The following is a 23,282-nucleotide window of genomic DNA, read 5'->3' on the forward strand; positions in this document are numbered from 1 at the left end:
AGTTAAGAGAGCCTGGATGCACTCGCATCAGAATGAATGATTTTGTTATGAACAAAAAGTTTATGATAACAAAGATTTGAAAATCACAATCTATTAAATATGTAGTATATTTGCCATGTCCAATTATTTTAAATTCAGTGGAACCTGGATAATTTGAACTTCTTTAATATGAAGTATTCTTTTATTAGAATATTTCTCTTGGTCTCTAGCAATTTGTATTCAAACAATGCTAAAAAAAATAGTGGATAATACGAATTTTATTTTGGATAATTCAAATTTTTTGTTTAACTAATAATCTAAGGTGTGTCAAATAAACCCTTTTACTGCCAGCCCATTTCAGGTGGGATGTACGAAGACTGCCAACGCTGTTTTACGGAATTTGCAAAATTTCATAGTTTAAAAATTTTCAGCTACTTTTATATAATAAGTCTAATTTTTCCCCAATTCTTAAGATATATTTATATTTTAAAAACATAGATAGATTACAGGGGTTTACTTAAATTACAGCTGTTGAAAAGGCCACAATCAAGAAAAACAAAAAAAATCAGTTGGGCTGATAAATCTGCCCCTGGCAGTTTTCGCTCAACCAGAGAGGGCCGATATATCGGCCCGGTGGCAGTAAAAGGCTTAAGGTATAAATAATAATCTAAGACTCAAAAGTGAATCCATCGATAGATTATGGGGGTTTACTTAAATTACAGCTGTTGAAAAGGCCACAATCAAGAAAAAAAAAATCAGTTGGGCTGATAAATCTGCCCCTGGCAGTTTTCGCTCAACCAGAGAGGGCCGATATATCGGCCCGGTGGCAGGAAAAGGCTTAAGGTATAAATAATAATCTAAGACTCAAAAGTGAATCCATCGAAAAATATCATCGCACTGGGTGGCTGGATGGTTTCAAAGAACATAATACAATTACGTTTAAAGCAGTCTGTGGCAAAAGTGGGGCCGAAAATCAGCAGGAAGCCAACCAGTGGAAGCACTAGAGGAGATGATCCAGGACAGAGACCCCAAAAACATTTTCAATGTTGACGAAACGTGCCTTTTTTTTTTAAATGCACACCAGACAAAACTCTGGAATTTAACACGTTGCATACCGGGGTATTTAAATTCCTAGGAACGCCGATTCTGGGTGGAGGTGTTGAGATTGGAAATATGCCTTTGGTTTAAACATGGTTAAAAAGCTTATGTTTAGAATATAACTTTACCCAATCAAACGTAATGAAGCATCAAATCATTATGAATAATGAACAACAACTGAAAACGTACTAACGAATACGTATTGTACGCTTTAAAATTGTTTAGGTTGACGCGCCTAAATGACGAGAATCTTCGTCATCCGTCCGGAACGTTCGGGAAAAAAATGACGAGAATTATCGCCATTCATACACAACGTGTTAAAGAAGTAAAATGCCACGGAGGAAAACTAAGCAAAGAAAAAGTTATGCTTTTGGTTAGAGTAAAGTACGTATTCAATGTTTTTAATCTCTTTGTTAGTGCACAGCAGTTCAGATGTTGCTGAGGACATTTTAAGGTTAGAATAAAAATGTTACAATGCTTCGTAGTTTGTTGAATTAAATATTCCTGTTTTAAGGTTACCTTAATCTTGTTAATAGGCATTAATCAAAGTATTTGTACTTCAAGAGTGTCAATTTAATAAAGAGTTTTGATTAGAAATATCTATTTAATTGTTTTGGATCTATTTATTAAGGACTTCTTTAATTTGAACTTTTGGATAGCTCGAAGTTTTTAACTGGTCCCTTGATGTTCGAATTATCCAAGTTCCACTGTACCTGATATAGTCCATGATATACTTGACATTTTGTAATAATGTAACCAAAAAAATCAGCCAGTAATTACCATGATCATTACTTTTGAAAACATTAAAAATTGAGGCAACCATACCAATAATTTCACTATCCATTTAAACAACTGTGAACACCCCAGGTTTTTATACAGACAGAAAAACAAAGTAGAGAGGAAAAGAAGACTATGGAAATGCCAGTGAGATAACTCAAATGTCAGTGCTGCTGACATAAAGCATTTACTACACATACCTAAAAAAATAATAATTAATCAAATAATAATATATGTGATCATTAGCAAAGAATCAGCATTCATTAATTCACTAACAAGAAAGCTTCCAATAGAATTTGACAGTAAAGATGAATTGGGGGAGGGATATTTCCGTAGCTAGTAAGTTTTCTGTTATCTACCTCTGACTGCAATACAAATTTAGAGAGTAATTTTAAAATTATTTTGTTGGATGAAGAGTAACCCACTTACCTTTGCCAAAATAGTGGACCCTCCACAAGGAAAATGTTATAAAAAAGGGAATCTTATTTAATGGTATATTATTTGATTTACTTTGAAGGCTCAAATAGTTTTAATTTCAATCACGACTTGTATCTATTAGTTATGATTGGTCAAAATGTTAGTTGTGTTAATAATAACAACAGGTATTCATGCAATTTTTTTAACTAATAAAAAATGACTGACAAATACTTCATATCATACAATAAGCATTAAATGAAGATATAAAATAAATTTTTGACAACCATAGCACCATTTCCTTTGAAAATGCCAAAATTATGGAGAATTCTTGGACAGGTAAAATTTTGCTGCCACCATCCCTTACATAATAAAATTTCAATAGAAGTACTTGGAGAGTTGGTATATCAGTTAACATGCTTTGAATACTATCTAACAGGAATGACAGTAACTCATGAAGATTAGGAATACAACAGTCACCTAACCGGCAGTCCCTATAAAAACTGCATACACCCTGATATCTAATCCACCAAAAATCTTTCTGCTAACAGCTCCAAATAACAGTATGAACTTCTTAAACAGATGGAGAACATACTTTGCCCCCAACACTCAAATCTCTAACAGCAGATCATCACTTAAGTTTCATTTTTTACCAGAAGAATGAAAAACCCAGAGTCATATTTCTGTGAATAAACTTTTCTTGGGTTTCCGCACAGGTAAGAAAATCTAGAAGGCGCCAACGCTGCAGTAGAAAACCTTTTTCTTCTGCATGTCCTTCATAAAAAATCCTCATCTTCCAGCCTCCTTGTTAAAAAAGCTAACTTACCGACAAATAATAAGTTTATCTTGAGATAAGCCTTACCTTCTCCCTGTACTCGGAATAGGAGGGAGTAAAACTCAGAAAATAATAAATTCATTTTCTCTGTATTACAACAATTCCTTTGGTGCTGACATTGCACTTTCACTATTCCCAAGGCCTCTTCTTCTTCAAGCTACTCAACACTGGTGGCAATGTAAGTGACCTTTTGATTTTACTTACAAATTAAATATAGCTACTATGTTGAGTTTCTTTTGTCAAAATTGACTTCCAAAGTAGTGAATACGACTCGAGAACACGAATTCCATAAGACTCATGTTCGCTATACCCATATTATTGAATATGGTAACCTCACCACAGACACATAAGGTTAACATTAAATTCTCCCCATAGATGCTTGCCTTAGAACAATATGAAGCTAGTTTTGGAGGTCATGATTTTGGATGAAAAAAATTTAAAATTTGTTTTTTCATCCAAAATGTTCAGTAAATTCCACTAATTGTAAGTATCATCAGAAACCACCAATTTTACTTGATATTATAATTTAGTCAAATATTCATTTCTTTGAACACATTCACTTGATGTAAATATGCAGTTCACCTTTTTTCATTAGATTAGTACCAGGTAAATCATCTATTTTTGACATAATCCATTACTACTGTTAATATAATTAAAACAGTAAATAAAATCAAATGCTCACCTCCCATTAGTAATACAATTAGCTACAATATATCCTCGCTTTACAATATTCATCAATTCCAGAAGACTGATAAAGACTTGTATAGTGATTTCTATGTGCACCAATTAGCATTATTTCCTGAGCGAGAATCAATTTGAAGGGCACCAGCACATAAATTTGGCTGCATTTTGTAAACAAATATGGAACAACATTAAAAAATTGATGATATATAGTGTGAGTGGAAACAAGATTGGCACATTTAGAAATTTTAAATAGCACTCATAAAATTAGCTCATATCCAAAACCAAATGTATGGGAAAGGGTGGGTACCATATTTAACTGATCTAATCAATGTCGTTAATAAATATTTTCTGTTCCCTTCAGTAAAATGTCATATTTTTAGCTTGTCATTCATAGTTCTATAAAAAATTCACAATCCCTTTAAAACCAGGCACAACACAGAAATTGGACAATTTCAAAGAGTTTAAGCAGCCAACATGTGAACAAAATTTCCAAGTAGTAATTGATTAGTAATCAATAAGCTCCTTCATTGACAGGCAAGAAAAGAACAAGAGAGTAAAGCATGCAAATGGACTTTCTACTCACCATTTTGCCAATCTTTGAGTGTACAGCCAACAAGGAAATGAGACTTCCTGGCAACTAGACTCACATCTTAAACAACACATCCACTTGTAAACAGCAAAATTGATAATCCTTTCATAAAACATGTGTACCACATTAGTAGACAATTGCACAGTATTTTTCTACTCATACAATATTACCTGTTTAAGTTATATTAGTGATCTGAATGCAGGGTGAAAGTTTATGGACCTATCTTTCTCATGCTTCCCTAAGAAAAGTATCAGATACTTTCAGGTATCCTTCTGCGGAAGACGATATAATTACAATGCTGAGTCGAAAAATCTGTATAGCCATTTAAAAAACCTAGCCAGCATGCATTGGAATACCAGATGAAGAGCAAAATTCTATGCCAATTGCAATTTAATACTCAACCAAATATAGTTACATATATCTTAAGTATTGAAATAATAGGTGAGAGGGACAGCTTAGGACAATCTCACAGTATCATGATTCGAAGGAGATATGAATGATGCCTATCTTTCAACAAGAAAAATTTGAGCTAGAAATTTTTTGCAAATTGCTGATTAGGCAGGATCTGATCCTGCTGTTGCAACATGAAGTGGCCGATATCCAACTGGAGTCTGTTCTGCAGGATTAATGTAGACAATAAAGATCCATGATTGGAATTATTTAATGCTTCAGGCCTAACTTTACTGGACCATGACAAAGGAAATGAAAGTCCACTTGTACATTCCACACTGATACCTAATTTCCAACCATGATTTCAAAAACAGAATTTCATTATCAAGATATAATCTTGGGCACAAAAATCTTACCACTCATGAGCCGAAAATTATTTTAATCTCAAATAGATGCTGGAATGCCAATGCCACTGAACCATGCCTCCATATCAGAGAACAACAAACTTCTGAGTTGGGAGGGAGGGCCTTTTCTTCGGTGCGGTCTAGAAGGAGTACTTAGCTATTCAAGGAAGGGAATTTGACCAGCAAAGGGACATGTCAGAATACAACTGAAAAACCATTTTGTTGCAACCATTAGATATGTCATATTAAATACGCTGAAAGGTGAGTTATGAGGGATGCCTATTATGCTTTATGTTATACTGAGTAGACAAGAAGGGGGAACTAAGGCCAAGTACTAATCCTTACATTCCATGATTTACGATGACACAAGTGCTTTAAGTAGGTAGAGCCTTCTTCAGCTGCTACTAAATCCAAAGAATTATTGTGAGTAATCCATCTAGGCAATTTTGGACCATCTTTGAGGAGGTATGGGAACATATATCTCAATTATTATGCTCCAGAATATGTAGTAGGATCCATTAAACACAAACTGCAATAAGTTTCTGAAAATAATGGGGGATGGACCAACATTTTTTGATATTTACTTGCATTCTTAGATTGTAAATTTACAGTGAAAATTGATGTTAATAGAATAGTTTCAGCAACAATTTTATTAGAAAATAATTTATTCTTACAACCCCATTTAATTCAAACATTAATCATTCATCCGAGCAAATTTAAATTCTTCAATATTCAACTAGTTAATAATAATCATTATTACAAAATATTTAGCCAAAGAAAAAGTTGAGAGTTCTGCTTTAAAAGTTGCAAATTCTGAGCTAAACCTTGCCGATGCAATTTTGGAATTATAAAATAATCTGCTCCTGGGTGGTAAGATTTTGAGTTAGGGATTATACAAGATTATAAGGGTCCATTATTAAATTCCCTTAAAATAGGAGGATAATAGGGTAGAGAGAAAGTGACAAGGATTACTCACCTCTGGAAATTTCTAGGCCTTTGCTTTCCACACCTCCCATTCCATCCCTCACTCCCCTATAACCCTCCTAATTTAAGGGGTTTCAACAATTATAGGATTTAAGATGCAAAATTACATCCATATACATTTTAACTACAACCTTCACCCTGGAATCAATCACAATGGTAACATCAATGGAGGACGGCTTATATTTAAACATTCACGAAAAAAAATATCCCAAAAACTAGCCCCACTACCAACTACACTGGGTCGTTCCCAAACATATACCAGGGTTCCCACTCTCACCAAAATTATAAAATTCACGGTTTTTTCCATGTCGTCAAATTCACGGTCTGTTAATAAGCCATTTTAGGCAGAAATATCGATGACGTAACAATCACGGCCACACTTGAACTAAAAATTTATCAACAGCGACATATGTGCAACATAGCGACATATTACAGGGAATGCGAACGTAGCAATGAAAGTGTTCTCTCTCAAGACATCGCCTATCGATATAAAAATTCAGGTCCGCATAAAGGTTGTGAGTGGGAAAATGGAGGGAACAGGGTGGTGGGGTAGCAAAGAAGTGTCTGATTTTTCGCCAGGATTAACGAACACTTTGGTTACCACTCTTCAAATCACAGGCTTAAGGTCTGTGTGTCGTCATGGCACAAGGACCAGAAATTGCGCTTCCCACATACGTGTGCAATTAAATGCATGGACAGCGTCTGCACGTGACTGACCTTGAAACATGATGGACAGATCAATTTTTCTTTTGATCTGTCAATCGTAGTTTTACAATCAAGTCTCTCTCATAAAACCTTAAAAAATCTCACAAGAGAGTTTTTTAAGGTTTTATGAGAGAGAGATTTTTTTCTGGTTTAGGCCTCGGGTACGATACGAGCGGCAAGCGGCGAGCGGCAACCTGAGCGGCACGTGAGCGGCAACGGTGGCTACAATACGAGCGGCAATTTTCTAACCGCTCAGGTTTCTCACCTCTTCTAACTTCAGTCTTCCTTTGTTTGGCCGTATTCTCACTACTTTGATGTTTCCCTGCTTACATTTTATACTACACTGAAGGATGAATCTACTGAGCGGCGAGCGGCAGTGGAAAAGAAATCGGTCTGGACTTGGAACCATGAGCGGCACTGGGCGGCGCCGCTCAAACATATCGTACCCACCCTCAATGGATTTACACGCAACTAAATGAGGACCGATATCAGAGCGGCGCCGCTCACGCCGCTTGCCGCTCGTATCGTACCCGGGGCCTTAATGATGAAAACATTATGATGAAATTCAAGGCTTTTTCCACGTTTTTTCATGATGGACGAAATTCACGGTTTTAAGGTTTTCACGGTTGAGTGGGAACCCTGATATACAATAATGCCTTCTCTCATTCGCCTATTCCTGGGAAACACAACACGAAGGTCAAATGAATTCAAAGCATTCTCTTTTTAAGCACCATTTATTGCCATTACAGCAAACCATATGGCATACGACAAGTACGTATGGGTACGAAATAAAGAGTTTAAAAACAAAAAAATATGGGTGAATTCAAAATACTGGTCCCACTTATCATACCAATAAACAAGGGGATTTCAAACTAAGACCAGAGTCAGGAAAGGTCATTTTTTACCTTACAGTAAAACTCAACGGACAACTATTCAGACATTTGCAGAGGAAATGACAGCTTAAAAAATTGTTGCTGACAATGAGATCCAATAAAAGACCACAAAAATTTGACAGTCACCAGTAACATGATTCCAGTTTTAAAAGCAGACATAAATACCACAAAAAATAGCTAACAAATACAGATAACAATGTGGTAACTTGCCAAGCAACTTGTCGACTAACTGATGGATTTATCATTGCATTCTGAAATGGCATATGTAGTTATCTAATTCTTGATTATAACACTTCATTCACATAATAAAAAACTCAATACAGGAAAAATTTGGCTGGCAAAGTCGATTTCACCAAAAATCCAATGGCATTATTACTCATTGGAACTTAGCGGTGAGCAAGTCAACATGAAAGCATTATAGCTAGACTTCTGGTTTCAGTATTTTTACGATTATATCATAGAAAAACAATGATCTTAAGAGTTTTTCACTCACAGTAATCATTTCTTTGGTAACTCCCAGTGGCTTTAGGACATCATGACTTTTTAGCTCATTTTTGTTGGTGATATGAAGTGATTCAGGGAGCTGAGGAATTTATGAATACCTTCAGCAAATAATATGATCACCAACAAAAAGGCATATTTGTGCTTTCATTACGCAGTACTGGAATGAAATCAATGGTAATGCGTCTGACACATTGTAATCCTTTCCACTCTGAATAGCTCACATTTTTGACAAATAAGGAACATAATTACTTATATTCTTAGAAAAGTAGAAAAATTGGAATTTTTAAGGGAATAAACTACAGGAGCAAAATGTTTATTAAAAATGCAAGCTAATATTTTTGGCACGTCCTTGGCCCCTATCCTCTTTTTTCAAGTACCCTGTAGCTACACTTCTACTCCAACGAGACACTTCAAGTGTTATGCATAAAACTTGTTGATTACAATAGGTCAGCTATGATACTATCAACTCTCTCCAAAGTCAAAAACTAAAAATGAAATTCATACAAAATTTTAGGATACACCCAGTGGAGGACCCAGGATTAGGATAAGGGGTTCTCCTCTCCTATGTATATATTTTTTTGGACAACCGAACAAAATCATTTTATTTGGAGTAAATTGGATATCCCCGTGAGAGTCTATACCCCTTCTCTGGATCGGCCACTAGATACACCACATCAACAGTCATAGATTTTTCCTTGCTTCCACTTCACTGTGAAATTCAGAATTTTAATAAAAAAAAACAAGAGTGTGATTTATTTTCAGCCTAAGACATGAACAGTGGCAAAATTCATATAAATTGCCGTGGGACAAAATTTCCCTGGACCGGAAATCAAAACACAGACCTTTGCTTTTCGTGGCCTCTGTGCAGTCCACTACACTATCCAAGAGGGAATTATAGAACTTGCCATGGCTATTAATGTGAAAATACAGTAGATTCCGTTTAATGGGTCCACCGGTTACTTGGGGCAGATCTTGAAGAACAGAACCCAATAGAGGAATATACCACAGTACTCCGCTTAATTGGGACAGCATGCCGCTTTATTGGGCCATGAGTCGGCGACATAGACTCTATACTGGTGACGAAATTAAAATTTTTTGTTTTCAGAACACTATTTTTTTATATTTTCCTCCTTTGATTTACTCTTATTTTTCACAAACGTTCCTATTCTTGCCCAATTTTAAAAGATCTTGCTGTTATACTATCTGTAAGAGGATAGGACTTCTCTTTAATAGGACTTAGTGAAAGACATTCAGAGTCGCCCGAGGCTGTGAAAAATATTTTTAACTAAATTGTTATAATTCTTAAAAAGCATAATAATTAACTAAACTCGCTGATTTATTAATCAAATTAATAGTTATGTTGCATCATAAACATTCTTTAGTCTTCTTGCTATCATTTGAACATTTGTTTATGCCCATTTACAGGATAGTTCGCCTAATTGGGGCAGCTGCTTAATTGGGGCAAAGTGCACAAGTGTCCCGATGTGTCCCAATTAACCGGAATCTACTGTACATGAGTATTTGAAGATAAATCGTGGGGTAAACTGAACTACCAACAATTTTCACAATAGAAATAGGGAGAATAAGACTTGGAAGAAATGAAAAGAAACAATCTGAGAATAAGGCTACTCTCTCAAGGCTATAAACAAGAAGAATCGAAACATTTAATTGGCGAATCTAGCATGATAGATAGTAGTTTTCAAGAGGAAAGACTGGATAGATATTCCCTTGACATGCTAACACTGTCCATTAATATTATAACTTCCTCGCCAGTAAGAATTTTCACTTACAGAAAACAGATGCCGAAGTTTATATGAAATTTTGCCCATTTAAAAAATATTAATAGAGCAAACAGTTTCACCTAGGACACCAATTTTTCCTAATACTTCCAATAATTTCCATTTCAATAAAAATCTTTGCTAACAAAAATTTTGACACCTTATTGGCAGATGAGTGCTGTGAAAAGTTTTTAAGATGATAAATCAGCACTATGATCATTTAAAAAATATCTGACAAAGCTGATTTGACAAAATATTATGTAAATAACATGGGCGTAACCAGCGATAGGCAATAGGGGGCAGCTGCCCCCTGTTGAAGCAAAAATCGCAAATGTCTTTAAGGAAAATAATATTTTTCAAGCAAATAATTTTAAAAACTAAAAAATAGCTGTTACAGTTTCCTTAAAATGTTGATTTCATCCACCTTCTCCATGCTTAAATCTTACCTACAACTTAAACAACCATGGCTTGCCCCCCCCTCCCTAGTTTTGATCCTGGGTACAACCTTGGCACATGAAATGAACGCAACACAAGTGCACGACTATGCCGCAAAAAAATGTTATGGGTACCTAATAGGTAAAAAGGATTTTTATAAATTTCTTAAATCCCCATCTTAGATTTGGTAGTCACAACAAATGTCAAATCTCACTTTAGTAAAATAAAATATGGTAACTATTTGCTGTTAGAAACCGCATTACAATGAACGAGTCTTTTAGATATTTTTCTTACAAGGAAATATGGGCAAGATATGGCACCATTAGGGAAAATTAGGGTCAACTTGCAGGCCCGTGCTGGACCCCTTCTTAGGGCAGTGGATGGCCACGGCCAGAGGGTACAGGCACTATGCAGGGGGAGGACTATCGGAATGATTCAGAATGAATTATATTAATTTAAATTATTGTTTTGTTTACTAAACAAAGTGTTAATTTTCTAACAACCACAAGACAGGACCAATTGTAATAGTGAACAAACAAAGAGGTTACACTTGATTGAAAACAAGATGTACAGCATGACAATATACTCCTCAGCATTAAAAACTATATTCACCAGGATTGTTTTGGTACTCAATGCAAAGGTAGCAAGAACTAAATGAATTTATTTTCTTTCACAAACGGAAAGGAATTTATTTTGAATTCCACACTCATGGCATCTTGATTTCGGCCATATTTCTGAGAATTTAATGGTCACAATCTGATTTTGAAATAATTTTCTTTAGTGACTCTGACAGAAATTTTTTAGAGAGATTTGAAAATGACGTAATTGAATAATAAGTTGATTATTCTGCTAAGAATTACACACTTTGAATGAACCATTATTAGAAGATGGTTGATCATCTGTTCCATCACATGCCATCTCACAGAAAATTATGCCCAGGAAACCACAATTCGACTTCCCATTTGATGGACGGAGTACTGAACTCACATGGATAGCTCAAAACATTTAATAGAGAAATAATAATTCCAGCGAAAATCCCTTCCACTACCAAAATTCAAATTTATGCTGCCAAGATGGAAGGCCAGTAATCTATTGACCTCATTAAGTCCTTTTCTTAACATTATCCAACTCAAGACCCTTCATTTCAGCATCAGAAATAACATAGAATCTAAAGCTCACAAAAGTAAGCATATATTAGTTCAAAATAGAATCCAAAATTACAAAAATTTTAAAATACATAGGAAACTGAATTTAATTCAAACGGACCACAGATAATGAACTGAAAGTTGATTTAAAAAATATATATAAGCAGTAGGATACAGCATTCAAAACAGAATAACATCAGCCTTGTAAGATCCACAATAATTTAAACAGGATCTTAAGAAAACAATTTTTTCTTAAATAGAATCATAATTTCTCAATTAATTTCTCCAACTCCTCCCTCTTTTTCACAGCCTTCATCATTCGAATTATACAAGCAACTTGAAAATTATGCATGGAGATTTAATACTGTTCAAGCACCTGGGGGCAGAGTTTGAATAATTCATTGCTTTATAAGAGAAAGATAATTTATGGGGTACTCGTAATACTGATTTCTATTGTTTTTTTTAGATAGGAGAGGATAAAAAAATGGTCAAGACTAAAACCAATCCTGTACATACAGACCATAAAATACCCTAACAGTTACCCTAATGTACAGTAGTAATTTGACCTGAGGGTACATAAATTTCTTAACTGAAAATGTCCTAAAAGGAGGAAAATCTCAATTTGTCCCACAAAGCTGGATATGAAAAATGAACATATCCAGAGATTTAAATTATGGCTGAGAATGTCTCTAGGGCTTTCCAGTTGGTTAGGCACTCTATTTCTGTCAACATTTCAATGAAATACTTATTCATCATCCTCGCAGCTGGTTGATGTCTCATCTAAATTATGCAACTTCAATTAAATTTCTCAATTCTCATGTTTAATCAACACTTGTTATGAAAATTGACAATAATATCCTACCCCATACCTTACATTATTATCTTTCTCAGAATTCTGAAAACTATTTCTGTACACTTTTCATCAAGAACATTCTACTTCTTTCCTCCTTCACATTGCAATAGTCAACTAACAATTATCCTCTTTGCTGATGATCTGTGTATTTTTTTCCCCTCAATAGATTGAAAATAAACATATTCTCTGAAAGTTAATCAAATGGTCAAGTTTTGGCACAATAAGTGCCACAAAAAGTGATGCTGCCAATAGATTTAAAGATATCATAATTACATTTTCTGTATTAAGGTCATCAGTTTTCAATTAACTAAGGCTCATGAAGCATTCATAAGCATGAGTAACATAAAGTCAGCTGGATCTGAAACTGTAAAAAAAAACGGATTGTCTCTTAATCAGGAGAGAGTCTCTATGATTGAATTCACGGAAGGTCACAAGCTCACCAAAACTTACTTGAGAGCAGACCAAAATAATACCAAAGGTACTTCTTGAACAATTAATGAAAAGACTAGAAATATTCCTTTCCCTACCCCACTATTTCTGCACAAATATGAAACACTCAAAACATTGGAGTGCTACTATCATGCCACCCCTAAATTTGTGTTAAACAAATGTTATCTTATCACGGCTCTAAGAGAATAACATCTAACCTTGATGAAAAAAAAGAATCTCGGTGTAAAATGTTTGAACTTTCCAAGTTAATACCTTTCCAAACTATGAAACCCTTTACTACTTACATAAGGGGGTAAGAAAATTTGTTGCCCCCAAAGAGTCGAAAATTGAAAAGGGTTTCCTTCTAAGAAAACAGGAACTCTCTTTCTATTATGGTGCTGAAAAGCTGAAACCACTAAAGAACATAATGTGATAATGGCATAAAATCATGTAATCAACAAAAAAATTATTATTCCTACCATTACCACAGCAAACAGGTACGCATGACTGGCAAAAACCTAATGTTTTATGGCGAGTAAATAAACAATCATACTCACCCTCTAAACAACACCAGTCTCTACCTTACAAGTGAACAAATTCTAACATGTGCCAACAAAAAAATTAACAAAAATGATATTTCATTGCAAGAATAAAACTATAATACCTACAGAAGCATAGTAATTAAAGGGAAATCTATAAATTTAGTCAATCGCTTATCATTACTCATCCAAAAATGAAAGATTTCAGTAAAATGATATCACCTACCTAAGTTCGGTAAATATGGCATACGGTGCACCACACCAATGAATAAATGCATGACTGTGAAGTGGCCACAAGGGTACAGCATTACACTTATAAATTACGTACAGGACTATGTCCTCATCACACAAATACTTCAGTTCCCCTTAATCTTAGAGACTGTTTGAGTCCTCAGATCTATGACAAATTAAATTACAGAAATCGCAGGCTCAACAGGGCTGTTAAACTATGGTGAGAGTATGAATGAATGCTTATCAGTATCAAAGTACGCACTTTGAAATTTCTACTTGAACGCAGGACAGTTACACGGGAAGGAAGACCGTCAAATAAGACCAGCTTTACATTCCTTATAAAGGCCTAGACAAGTGATTCACATGGAATAACATACCTTACGACTCATTAATATCCTTCATTATTGCGTAAAAATAATAAGTAAATATTAATATTTGAATTAACATAAAGGAAAACTAGCCTAAAATAAACCAGCCTTGATGCAACATTCCTTCAATGTAAAATTGAACGATTATGAACGCAGTGACCTTACTTTCCCTCAGTTTCATCCAATATGAGATTGATACATTAAAAATAAATGCACATAGATTAATAGATAATAGTGGTGGTTAAAGTAACATTGACAATAATCCACTGTAAATTATGTGTGCAGTTAATATAAGTCAACATTATACTTCAATGCAAATGAATTGATTCTAATTTCCTAACCACCAATTATAGTCATCACAAAATATAATAGCCTTCCATCAATTGACAAAACCAAAACAGTATCAACAGTGGGAGTCAGCACATTCCTACTCTAATGATTATGTACTTAAATAAAGATAAGAAAAACATATTCATATGAAACATCTTCAAGTTCATAAATTTCTTATAAAATCATGAAAATAGGACACAAAAGCTAAGTGTTTAAATGCCAGACAGGAATAAATAAACTCCTCAGTCACCCTAGAAGACTTGAAATCATAAGAGGAACAATGCACAATATTAATACAGAACACTGTAATGAAGGTGTAAGGTGGCACCTTGACTGAAATGCAGATCTACTGATGAATCCTCCACTGATTGAAACATAAATGCCAAACAGGATAAATCAAACATTTGAAAAACAATGGAAAAACATCAAGAGACAGAAATTGCACCAGATTATCAGTAAGTATGTTGAACACTTGCAATCAAATACTATAGAAACACCTAAGAGATGCATCTTTACCATAGTCTGACTAACATTTAAGAGGGAACTATTGGAAGATATAACACTGTCAAAGATAAGATCATTTCCTTTGGGATGAATTGACTTGACATCAGACGATGATGTTTGGACGCATTTTTTTTTGCAGTTTCCATTCATGTTACAAGAGGAGCTGTTTCTGAGGGGGGCACTCGTGCGACTGGTCGGAGGCTAACGAATGGCCTCCAGAGGTGATGACCCTTGCAGCCAGTCAGCTACCGAAGAAAAGCTTTGTTGACGCGGGTGGTCGTGGGAGAGGAGGGAGGAGAGGTTGGTGATGGGCGTATTAGGCACCCATTGGCAATCGGAGGGACCTGCGGTGTGTTACCACATCCACCACTGCCATGCAAAATATCCCAGATGTGCTGCACTATCAGGTCTATAGCAACTGCAAGGCAAAGAGAGAACCTTATGACGAGCATGATTCCCTAATGGACTGTAAGCGCTAATCTTTTTTTTTTTAATGTGGGGGAAACAACAGATGAGGACACATAAGAAAAAATTGTCTGAAAAACTTTCAGAAAAATCCAAAATCACAACACAAGTATACACTTGCAAGTAACATAGCAAAAAATTGTTCATCACCTGAGCAGGATTTAATACCAAAATGTACCGACAAAAAATATCTTCTTGGTGGAAAGACACTTTAAACAATCACCATGAAAATGAGAAAAATATTAGGCAATGGAGCAGGAAATATGAAAAAAAATTCAAAAATCTATTCCAATCTCACATACTATTATTATCACTGTTTTACTCTCCCTAATATCGCAAAAACATTTTGACAAGGCGGACTTTGGTGAACATTTTCTTCTATACTCAATAACAGACTACTTTGTTGCTCTTTTAGTCTTCTAAATTCATAACTGAACAATTCAAAAGGGGATCAAGAGGGGATACTTCTCAACTAGGGTAATTATTCTCCACTAGGGACCTCGTAACATGTGCAAACGAAGGGTACACACTCCTAACATGGAGTTAATAACTACATAACTTCTATTAAAAATTAATTCAACAAATTAAAATCAAAGAGTATGTAAGGTGTTAATGAGTTGGGACTGTGCATGTATATTCAAAGGCTGGTAGCAGAGAAAGGGATGGTTTACTCAAAGTAATGTTGCCATTACAATGCACCTAAGTATGTTTCTTACCCTGTAACACAAAGTTATCGACAGCAAGTGTGCAATGGAAAGGGAGTGGGGATGTTTCTAACATTTTAAAGTTTCGACTTAAACTACATGTAACTGAACCATTACCCTCAAAATGAAGAAAGTCTTCATATCACTGTTTGCCATTTAACCTGCCGATCAAATAAAAAATTGATAACTGGGCTCACTAGGAAAATAATTTTGAATAACAAATTTTATGAGACGAGAGTAAGTTTCAAGTTGGAAGAAGGAGGGCTAAAGAAATATAAGTACTTTTATCAAGAGAAGAGGGTTCTAAACTGTCAGTTAAAGGCCTGCTAGAAGGAGGCTTACCGGTAAAAAAAACCGCTAAAAATAATGAAATGAAAAATTTTTCGTAGTACTATACTAAAGAATTTTGCATCAATTGACCTGGATTTTAACTTCCTACATCACATTGGTATCAATTTCCCTCACTAAACATTCCCAAAATGCAGCAGTTAAAAGTTTTCCAAGTAAAATGTAAAGCCAGGCTTACCCTGTGAAATGCACCTCAACCAAAAATATAAAAAAGTACCTGGGAATGATTGTTGTTCCATTACTAAAAAACAGCCATTAACTATATTCATACAAACATCACTGACTTGAAGAGACCTGAACATGAACATATCACAAGGCATAACACATAGCACCTCCCGTGTGCTTGGCATTAATTATTCTCGTATTTTAAATGCATAAGAAGCAGAAAACAAATTATGATCTACCCTAATCACCGAGACCTAACGGCTATATGTATCATAATTACACAAACACTTCTGTGCAATCATGACAAAGACATGACATCTCACTTATCACTCTTATTTTCTTAATACTTATAACTAGGGATGGGCGGATCCAGGATTTTTTTCGGATCCGGATATGATCCTTGATTTTCGGAGCCAGATCTTCCGAATCAGATATTTTCGGATCCAAATGTATTTTCAAATTCCTGCTATTAAACGAAGTAATTATTCAAGTTTATTCTGGAGACATACAATCCAAGGAATGCTTTTTAGATTTTCATACACATTTTAATATTTTTATAAATTAAAAATCATTTTTATAGGCTTTCAAGTTGTTTTTTAAAAACATCTTTACATGCTCAGGACATAAACTTTTACGCTTGGGTTTGGAAATGAAAATAAGAAAATCTTCAGATAAACCACTGACCAGTGGCATAGCAAGAGGGGGAAGTCCTGGGGGTCCGGACACACCGAGATATAAAAACACAATTACTTTCCTTCATAAAAGGAAACAAAATTTTGAAAAATCATGAATTTACAATAGATTTCTTTGAAAATGAAGTTTTTTCGATTATGAAAGGTTTTAGATTAGTTTGAAACCCTTTACTTTGTACCCTATTGTTTAAAAATTTTCCTGCCTGGTTTTGGACACCCCTCCTTACGAAATTCCTGGCTACCCCACTGCAATCGACTGAATTCAAATGTTCCTCATGCACGTTTCCCTTGAATTCTGTCAGTTTCTCATCGCATACTGACTTATGTTTCACTCGAAAATGCTTCAGTATGGTGAGGTGGATTTAGCACTTCCTCGCGATAATTTCACGCCACAGTGCACGTGCATGGTGTACATTGGTTCTCCTTTTTGCAATAGAAATATTTCTACAGAATGAAAGATATTTTTATCAGTATATCATTAAATTAAATTGCCACTGTGCAATCAGCAACACAATTAACACTATTTAAAACAGCATTTCATTTAAAACAGCAACAGTATTTCAAGCAACGAGGCAACAAATGAAGGAGTCAAGGACGAACAAGTAGATCTTGCTTCAGTGACGTCGTTGCCTTCAAAGCAAAGCTGGGCTCGCTACGTGATACATACAGTTGGCGTTTCCAATCTGTCTCCACTCGTTTGAGGGGTTAATGCTGCACTTGTTTCTTTGAAAATTGTGCTGTTTGGACAATGCTACATATTAGTATCCTCTAATTGTAAATAGAAAACTTAGTGGCAATCAATTAGAGCTGAAAAATAAACTTTGAATCTCATGCAAGTCATCTAATTGTGGTAGCTATCGAGACATCTTCCGGCCCAGAAAGTCACTCAACTAGCATTTTTCGTCTAGAAACGGAGAATTGAAACAGGTAGGCCAAAAAAGGTCAGTCTGTGAGACAGGGTAGGGATGAAACACGCTTCAATTTTTCTCGTGTAATATGATATTTTCCATAGAAGACAATGATTTATGGTCCGGGAGATTTCAGGGGGAAAAAAAAAAAACAACAGGCACGGGCTGATGGACGACGGTGGGTAGTTTTCTGAAATCTGCGACATAGTTACTTTTGACGTGGTTATTACCCTACGACAGTGAAATTCCCACCATGATTGTTCAACCTCTTGGGAAGAGTCACACTATCCAGTCGAATTTTGCCTTTTCTATTTTCCATCGTTGAAATTCTGCCACTTAACCTCTGTGATAGCTTTCAAACAAAACGGTTCATGAGTAGGACAAGAATCGCATCCGACGGCGCATTTGAAGAGAGAATCGGAACTCTTTCCAACCTTATGGGGCATTGCATTCACTGAAGCTACTATTTAAAATTTCAGATTCAGTTCCAATGTCTTCCGCGACTTAGGATCCGATGAAGGGCAATATCCACAGATATTTGGATCCGAGGTATACGATCCGACCATCCCTACTTATAACCAATCTGTCAGAATTATTAAGGTGGTAGGGCAAGCGACAACAATTCAAAATAACAAATAGTCTCTCATATTCACAAAAAACTTTAAATATAAAGATAACCAACGCTAAAAAAATTAAGAGATAATACAGAAATGAGAAATAGTGAACGAGAAAAATAAAAAGAAACGAACGTAAAATGCAGGAAAAATAGAATATTAACATCATGTTTTCCATAATAATTTGTCAAAATAATGGGGAAGTCTGAGATAATATGGTAAATGGAGTACAAATTCAACTGATTGCGTAATGTAGTGGAAGTTTGATATATTGAAATAAAAGTTAGTTGCACTTTTCCACAATTATTTTCATGCATACAAAATTGCATTACATTGAAATAATTAACGGAAAATTGCAAACCACCTTTTATTTCGATAAATTTTGCATACTTCCACTATCAACCTAAACTTCATTATACCAATATTTGATTAAATGTAGAGTCCTGTTAAAAAAATTTAACAGCCAAAAAATTTGTGTTTCCACCTTGCCAAATATTCCCTAATACACTACAGAAGGGGGTCAATCATAATACTAAAATGAATTTATTTTATCATCTTGCCAATAGTAATTGAGAAATCACTTTTCCAATGCATTTGCAACATTTTTCATGATTTGGTTATACCACTACGGAAATAAGCAACCTCGTTGATGATTTGTGGTTAATTTCATAACAGTATTTCAAGAGTGGACTTGACATTAATTGTAGCTTAGTTTTGGGTGCTCTCTTGCAATTGTAAGTTATCTTACATTAGTCTTTATATGCCGGATTGAGGGAACAAAAAACTTAAAGACACACTGTTCTATGATGTCAAAATTTTAAAATATGTTTTTAAAATGCTTAAATTAAACTAAAGATTTGAAAATGAAGCACTGCCTGATCTAATACTTAACTTCAAAATTTACTGTAACATACATTTGTTTCCCCAATGAATAAAAGTAGCCAATCTCAAGAATTACGATAGTATACACCCATGCATTGATATTTATTTTCCCTTTTGTTAGGGTTGGAATGCTGCCAACAAAAATTATAACCCCCAACCTAGACCCTTAAGTAATTCAATAAAAGAGAAGTCAATTGAGCTGTCATCGAGACATACAAGACATACTAGAGTATGAGTCCTTAACAGCATCTTTTAAAGTTTTTAGGGTATAGGAAACCACCATATCCTTTAATTTTTTAAGTACTCTGCTACAGACTATGATATTGGGCATTGGTATATTGCCAAATAATATTCTCCCATTTCATTTTCCCCCTGTCAGCACCATTAGGAGTGATGTAAAACTCAAAAAGTTAACAAAAATCAGCGCAGAAATCATAGAATCATTAGGATAATTGCAGTATAAAGATTACCAAGAGAGGAAATTCACTAGGAAACTGTTATCACTATGTTCGTTTTGTTTCATGTATTACGGAGCCTCAATCATTTAATTTCATAATAATAACATCCATGTTAAAATAAAGAGAATATTTTGTTCAGTAATTGTTGTATCTTGTTTTTAATCTCAAGTTTGAGAAGATTGTTTGTTTGTCTGACCCTTGTGCACCCCTTCCCAGAAAAAAATCCTGGATCTGCCCTTGCCTCCAAACAATTTTCATTACCCAATAAAAGAAAAGTAACTAATCTTGATTATTACTACATTATGTCATATAATCCAGCATAGGCAATTGTACACATATACCAAAAATTGCACTAGATCATGTGTTCAGCTCTTCCTGATGTATTGGAGCATAACCGGTTCCTTAGAAATGATCCCATGATAGCTCAAAACTTTTCTGCCACTTGTCCTTCCCTTGCTTGCCAAGGGCCTAAAATGGCCACTTTTGGCAGCTGGCATGAGAGTGTTTGTTGGATTACACAGGAATGGGGATTAGCTGTGCTGTCACATTGGTGACACCTCAAAAAACTTATGACTACGGGCTGTTAATTTTTTAACAGAAATATAAATCATACCAATGGTTGAAAATGTCAGAATCTAAGAAAAATTGATTTTTTCCCCCTAAGAACGGTACAGTGAGTCCTCGTTCTACGTCACCCCGTTTAACGTCATTTCGCGATAACGTCACGAAAATTTGGAGACCATCATTCGTTTATTGCACCTACGCTTCGCTTTAACGTCAAGTCTTTTAAATTTCGCGCGAAAAAAATGGCAAAGTGGCGGGCGTTGCAGGTTGTTCGTTTTGTGGGCGGTAATACAGTCAGTCTTAAGCAAAGTGTAAAACGGTGTGTTTATTCTTATTTGCAATTACGATTTTAGCAAAAATTTCTGCAAAATGAATTCTTGCGTAGGTGCACAAGGTTTTACTTGACATAATGGTTTTCAGGAACCTAAAAAGTGATTTCAAGGCATTTTTCCGTGTAGAACTCGGAGTTTTTGTCGTCACTTTTTTTGCCGAGTTCACAATAATTTTGGTTCCTGTAACTGCGATGATGTTTCAGCGATTATGATGCCCACGCGACGCTCACTCGGGCGACCACCATAGCGAAGCCGAAAAGCAAATGCTGGAAGATACAAAAATGGAGAAGGATTTACGTCACTGCTGCTATTGTCGTCGATGAAGACAGGAACTCGTATTTATGCGATAGTTTGGCATTCCCACCGTAAAAAATGCCCCAGATATGATACGCTAACATTTTTTTCGCGTAGGAATTGTGAGGTCTAGGAGCCGATATTCACTTTTTACATTGTTTCTTATGGGATATTATGCTTCGATTAACGTCATTTCGTTTATCGTCACATTTTTCAGGAACGGTAAGTGACGTTAAACGAGGACTCACTGTATTAGTGTGTGTGGTGCCTCCTCTGCTTTGGTTTTCAATGTCGAGACAATGACCAACTATGCTATAACACATTTTTAAAACCAACTTTGATATTAGTGAAGTTTCATTTTTTAAATAAATGCTATAATTGACTAGTATAGTGGTTTTACAACGGCAATTTTTTTACTCCGAAAAACAAAATAATGCTTAGGATGTGATACAGCAAAAGACAATAAAAACAGAACATGGATCTTTCATCCCTGGTTGAATTCGAAAATTTTTAACCGTTAAGCGGTAAGAATTGAGGGATCAACAATTTCCATCCAAAACAAATAAATTAAGAAATGTTGTTTCTACAAGTCAAAATAAATTAATCTCAATATATGTTAAAGAAAATATCAAATTCAATATTCTTATCCATGCATTTAATACACTGAAAAAACAAATTTGAATAAACGAAATATATTCATACCTTTATACATATACCTTAACGTTTCACACCTTTCAGCTAATGTCCAAGTTATGAGCCGAACAAAAGACAAAACAAAACTCCAAAAACAAAATTCAAAACGTTAAAATGATGTTAAGTACATATTAAGTTAAAGGCAATGACAAGTCAGGACACATCACATGATTACTGCATACTGTTCTCGAGCAATTCACAAGAAGCATGCAAATTGACAGGCTTACACAAAAAATAATTATGTTAGGTGTGTCCATACTTTCTGAACAACTTGTAAAAACTAAAAATCAAAATGACTTGTACTTACAAAACTGCGAATCAAAAATGAGTTATTTGGAGTTCCTTATGACAGTCTTCAAATTTTGCTTAATTTTACTCTACCAACAAAAATTAAATAATTACCAAAGCCCTACCTCTCAAGGAAACAGAATCTGAGCAAGAAACTGAGAACATGCACATGAACGAAAATGCAAAAAAGAGAATTTAGATTTAAAAAATAGGATTATATAGAGGTACAAATAAAAAATAAGAAATATGAACACATAGCAGAGTAGATAGGCATGAATAGGTCCAGCAGAAGTTAGACGAAAAACTGATTCCAAATTAATTAAAAAAAACTAAAATGCTAAGGAAATACCAAAATTGTAAAATAACCACCATCATAAGTGAAAATGAGAAGAATTTAAGAATTCCAGTACGACTCATGCCAATTTCTATTACTACTAATAAAATTACTATAGTGATCACTTCCCACACCACCCCACTTTTTAAAAAGGAAAATATCAGTTCAACTAATAGAAAAAATAAAATTTATGGAACAAGGAATGGTTTCCTGTCAAGAATTTTCACAGCTGTACTTGATTAAACATTTGACACTCTTAATCTAAAAAAAATATTCTACTATGATATTCAACCAAAATGGCATATATTCATATGGTTTGTACCATATCCATATTGTATAAATATAGAATTAGAACAAATAACATTTAGTTGAATTGATTATTGATTCTCATTCATAAATTAGAAGCCATATGCATAGTGATGACTAAAATTGTTTCAGTAATTATTGATCAAAACCAATATGCATCTTCATTTAGTACAGGATAATCAAGTTAACTAATTGTAAGTAAAGGACAAGTAATGTTTTAGTAACTAGTGATTTTACAGGGTGCAGACACATGAATTTACATAGGGTAGCACTTAGCATCAACATTACCCTGATTCACTAGATAGCATATACATATAACACAGCAGCATACATCCATATATTCCTTGGAATAATGATTGATAAAAAA

At 34.7% G+C, this 23,282-nt stretch overlaps 1 protein-coding gene across 2 annotated transcripts in view; it reads right to left on the minus strand.

The window, feature by feature from the left end:
* The window catches only part of LOC124169698 (uridine-cytidine kinase), a 42,073-nt gene that overhangs the window by 3,664 nt on the left and 15,127 nt on the right, over positions 1-23,282 (minus strand). Inside the window, exon 8 of one of the 2 annotated variants that reach the window (XM_046548383.1) lies at positions 11,760-15,286. The exons of the other annotated variant lie outside the window; for it this stretch is intronic. Within the exon in view, the coding sequence (XP_046404339.1) occupies positions 15,114-15,286 (173 nt within the window). The 3' untranslated portion in view covers positions 11,760-15,113. Of the gene's footprint in view, positions 1-11,759; positions 15,287-23,282 lie in introns of those variants that run through there. 2 annotated transcript variants of the gene reach the window in all.

Source organism: Ischnura elegans, chromosome 12 (genome assembly GCF_921293095.1).
Source record: "Ischnura elegans chromosome 12, ioIscEleg1.1, whole genome shotgun sequence".
NCBI classification, from domain to species: domain Eukaryota; kingdom Metazoa; phylum Arthropoda; class Insecta; order Odonata; family Coenagrionidae; genus Ischnura; species Ischnura elegans.